A 3,311-nucleotide genomic window follows, 5' to 3' on the forward strand; every position below is an offset into this window, starting at 1 on the left:
GCGCGGGGAAGGCGGCGGCGCATCGCCCGGCGTCCCGCGGCGGCGGCTCCCCTCTGCCGCCCGCTGCACGGCTCAGGGCTGGCACAGCTGCTTCAGGACCTGGACGATGTGGTTGGAGGCGCCGGGGGCGCAGGGCTGCGAGGCCTCGCGCAGCAGCTGCGGCCCCATGCGCTGGGCGTGATGGAAGAGCTCCCGCGCGAACACCGGCTCCACCTGCGGGGACACGGAGCCGCCGGGAGCACGGRCGCAGGGCGCGTGCCCCGTCCCGTCCCATCCCATCCCGTCCCATCCCGCGCCCGCCCCGGTGCCTACTCACGTGGGCCATGATGAGCTTCTGGAAGTGGTGGCCGGCGCTGGTGGGGTACTCCTCGCCGAAGCACAGGTTGATCTGGTACTGCGGCGAGGGCTGCCCGTGGCTCAGGTAGCCCCGCAGCTCTGCAAGACACCGTCAGCGGGGCCGGAGGAGCCCTCCCTCCCGGCGGCGCGTGCCCCCCGCCGCGGCACTTACGCTGCAGGAACTGCTGCGTGTCCAGCAGCTTGTAGGTCTTCTCCCGCTCCAGCTTGTTGGGCCAGTCCCTGTGCGGCGCCAGCGGCCCGTTCCAGTACACCCTGCCCTGGCACTGGCGCTTCATGAAGACGCCCTCGGGGGCCACCCAGAGCAGCACGCCGCGGTCCAGGTGGGGCAGCAGCCGCTCCAGCACGTCGGTCATGCTGGCCACCCGGCTGTTGCCGCTCAGCGCCCGCGGCGGCGGGAACTGGATCTGCTCCATGCACGAGGGGCCGTAGAGGCGCTCGCTGTCGGCCGGCACCGCGCGGGAGGTGATGCGGCAGCCCTCGGCCGTGCGCGTCGTCAGCTCCTTCACCAGCACGTCGCAGTAGTAGAGGCGGACGTGGAGCCAGCAGTCTGCGCGAGCGGGGGGTCAGCGCGGGGACACCCGGCGAAGGAGACGCGGCGGCTCCCGAAGGAGCTGCGCGGGAGGCTGGGGAACCCACCGGGGCACCCTGCGCCCGAAGCTGCCTTCCCTTGCAAGAGCCCAAACCTGCTACATCCCCCCCATTTCCTCCAGCAGAGGCAAAAGAGGGGGAAGCTGGAGGAAAGCCCGGGCTCAGGTCAGCTGGGCGCCTGAGGAAGCCCCGAGCCGGGGGGTTTCTCGCCCGGGACAGGGCCGGTGCCTGGCCTCCGGGCTCGCGGGGACGGGGCGTCCCGAGCGGGGGCTGTGCCGGTCACCGCGGCCTCGGCTCCTACCTGAGTGGTTGATGTCCTCGGTGGGGACGTAGGACAGGGGTCCCGGGAGGAGGTGGCCGGGGGCCGGGTTCCAGCCGTAGAAAACGCCCCGCACGTGGTATCCTGGGTGGGGGCAGAGGGCAGGATGGCAAAGGGCCCCGGCGGCTCGGCGCCGCGCGTGTCCTCGGGGGCTCTCCGGAGCACCGGGGCGCTTCCCGCGGCCGCCGCTCGTTTGCTGGCTCTCGCTGGAGCGCGGGAGCAGGCGGGCGGGACGGCGAGCCCGGGCGGGACGGCGAGCCCGGGCGGGAGGGAGCCCCCGACCCACCACCGCCTCCCTCTCCAGGGGGGCCCGGGGAGCTCCCTCGCCCCCAGCCCCGTCCTGCTGCTCCCCTTCCCCTCCCCGCTCCCGGGTGCCCCGGGGGGCCGTGCCGGGGCGCAGGACGTGGGCCTGGAGCAGGAGCCCCCCGGAACCACCCCCCGAACTGGGGAGGGGGAGACGCTTCCCTCACCCCGGTCCGCGGGGTGGGCAGAGGCCAGGGGCAGCAGCGGCGCCGTCTCCGTCGCGCCCTTCCGGCTCTCCTCTTCCAGGTTCACCGCGGCGCTGCCCTGCGGAGGGAGAAGAGCGGCACCGGTGAGACAGGCCGAGCCGGCAGCCAGGGCCGGAGCCGGGAGCGAGGGGACCCGAGCTGGCTCCTGCCTCTGCAGCGGACCCCCCCCCCGTGCTGCAAATCCCTCGCCCGCCTCCGGCAGCCGCGCAGCCCGGGGGGGCCGTGGCGATGCTCGGGAGCGAGCCGGCTGCCGAGTGGGATGAACGTGCTGCTGTAACACAGCCGGAGATGTCCAGGAGCGCAGGGATGCTCCCAAAGGGGCCCAGCCGGGGACAAGCACGGACACGGCAAACTCCCAGCTGTGAAAAATGGATTTCCAGGGAAATCAATGGCCCTGGGAGAAACCTCGCAGCCCACAGGGAAACGCGGAGCAGCGGCGGGCCAGGGACGCCGGTTCCCGCAGTCTCCGAGAGAGGAGCGAACACAAGCAGGATGAGCAGGGACGGACAGGCCAGGCCACACGGGGGGGGGAGGTGAAGGAGGCACCAACGGGCGCCTGGGAGCGCGCGGGCAGGGGGAACGGCTGACGGGAGAGGGGGGATTCGGGGCAGCCGGCTCCCACCTTCCCTGGCCTACAGCTAACGGCCGCGGAGGACGACACAGGGCTCAAGGGCTCGCTCACCCGCTGGTCCTTGCAGGCTGGCGACTCCGTGCTGCCATCCTTGTCTGCAGAGAGCATGGGAAAACCCGCTGATGCCCTGATGGAGAGCAGCCGCGCGCCAGCCGGAGCGATGGCCTGGGAATGAGCCCAGCACCCGGGCGAAGGCCGGGGCTCCGCGCCCTCCCTTGGCCGGGAGCCTGGGAGAGCAAATCCAGCTCCGACCCGCATCACAGCCACCCGGCGCGGCCAGAGGAGCCGCCCCGTGTCCGGATGCCCCCCGGGATCGGAGCATCTCCTCGAGAGGGAGCGCTGGAGGGGCTTTGCCCCAGCAGGGGACGGGGAGCTAAGGGACGATGGGGGCTGCGCGAGGGCGACGTGACCCTCTGCCCAACCGTGGCACCGGCCAGGTTCACTCTCAGGCTTCCTCCCTCCCAACCTGGCTGCTCCCTGCACCGCTGGCTGCGGAGCAGCCCGGCCCGGGACACTGCGGAGGAAGAGGCGCGGGGAGGAAGGCCCGAGGCGGTGACGCCTGCGGGACACGGGGCTCGTACAGGAACGGCAAAGACACCAGCCACAACTCTGAAGCAGCCCCGTCCCAGCGGAGGACGCAGGGACCTACCCGCGTCCCGGGCCCCGTCGGACACGATCTGATAGACCTTGTAGGGCTCGGAGATGTCCAGCTGGCTCCGCTCGGGCACCTCCTGGAAGTCGGTGCTCTTGTTGAGCGCGCAGCGGAGGCGCGTTTTCCAGGTGGACGGGTCGGCCTTGTCCGTGCCTTCGTGGTACTTGCCCTTGTAGATGGCCCAAGCCTGCGGGGCAGAGGGGGCCCTGCGCTGCCGGGGCGCTGCCGGCCGGGGGGGTCCCAGGGAGCCCCGGG

General features: G+C 72.6%; 1 protein-coding gene across 1 annotated transcript in view; it reads right to left on the bottom strand.

The window, feature by feature from the left end:
- Positions 1 to 6: 6 nt before the first annotated feature.
- The window catches only part of LOC112961490 (interferon regulatory factor 4-like), a 5,053-nt gene continuing 1,748 nt past the window's right edge, over positions 7 to 3,311 (bottom strand). Inside the window, exons 2-8 of the mRNA XM_026056756.1 lie at positions 3,054 to 3,278; positions 2,456 to 2,499; positions 1,735 to 1,831; positions 1,247 to 1,348; positions 509 to 904; positions 317 to 435; positions 7 to 213 (exon numbers count right to left, since the gene is read on the bottom strand). Coding sequence (XP_025912541.1) covers positions 73 to 213; positions 317 to 435; positions 509 to 904; positions 1,247 to 1,348; positions 1,735 to 1,831; positions 2,456 to 2,499; positions 3,054 to 3,278 — 1,124 coding nt within the window. The 3' untranslated portion in view covers positions 7 to 72. The remainder of the gene's footprint in view (positions 214 to 316; positions 436 to 508; positions 905 to 1,246; positions 1,349 to 1,734; positions 1,832 to 2,455; positions 2,500 to 3,053; positions 3,279 to 3,311) is intronic.

Source organism: Apteryx rowi, unplaced genomic scaffold, assembly GCF_003343035.1.
Source record: "Apteryx rowi isolate R43461 unplaced genomic scaffold, aptRow1 scaffold_0, whole genome shotgun sequence".
Classification (NCBI taxonomy): domain Eukaryota; kingdom Metazoa; phylum Chordata; class Aves; order Apterygiformes; family Apterygidae; genus Apteryx; species Apteryx rowi.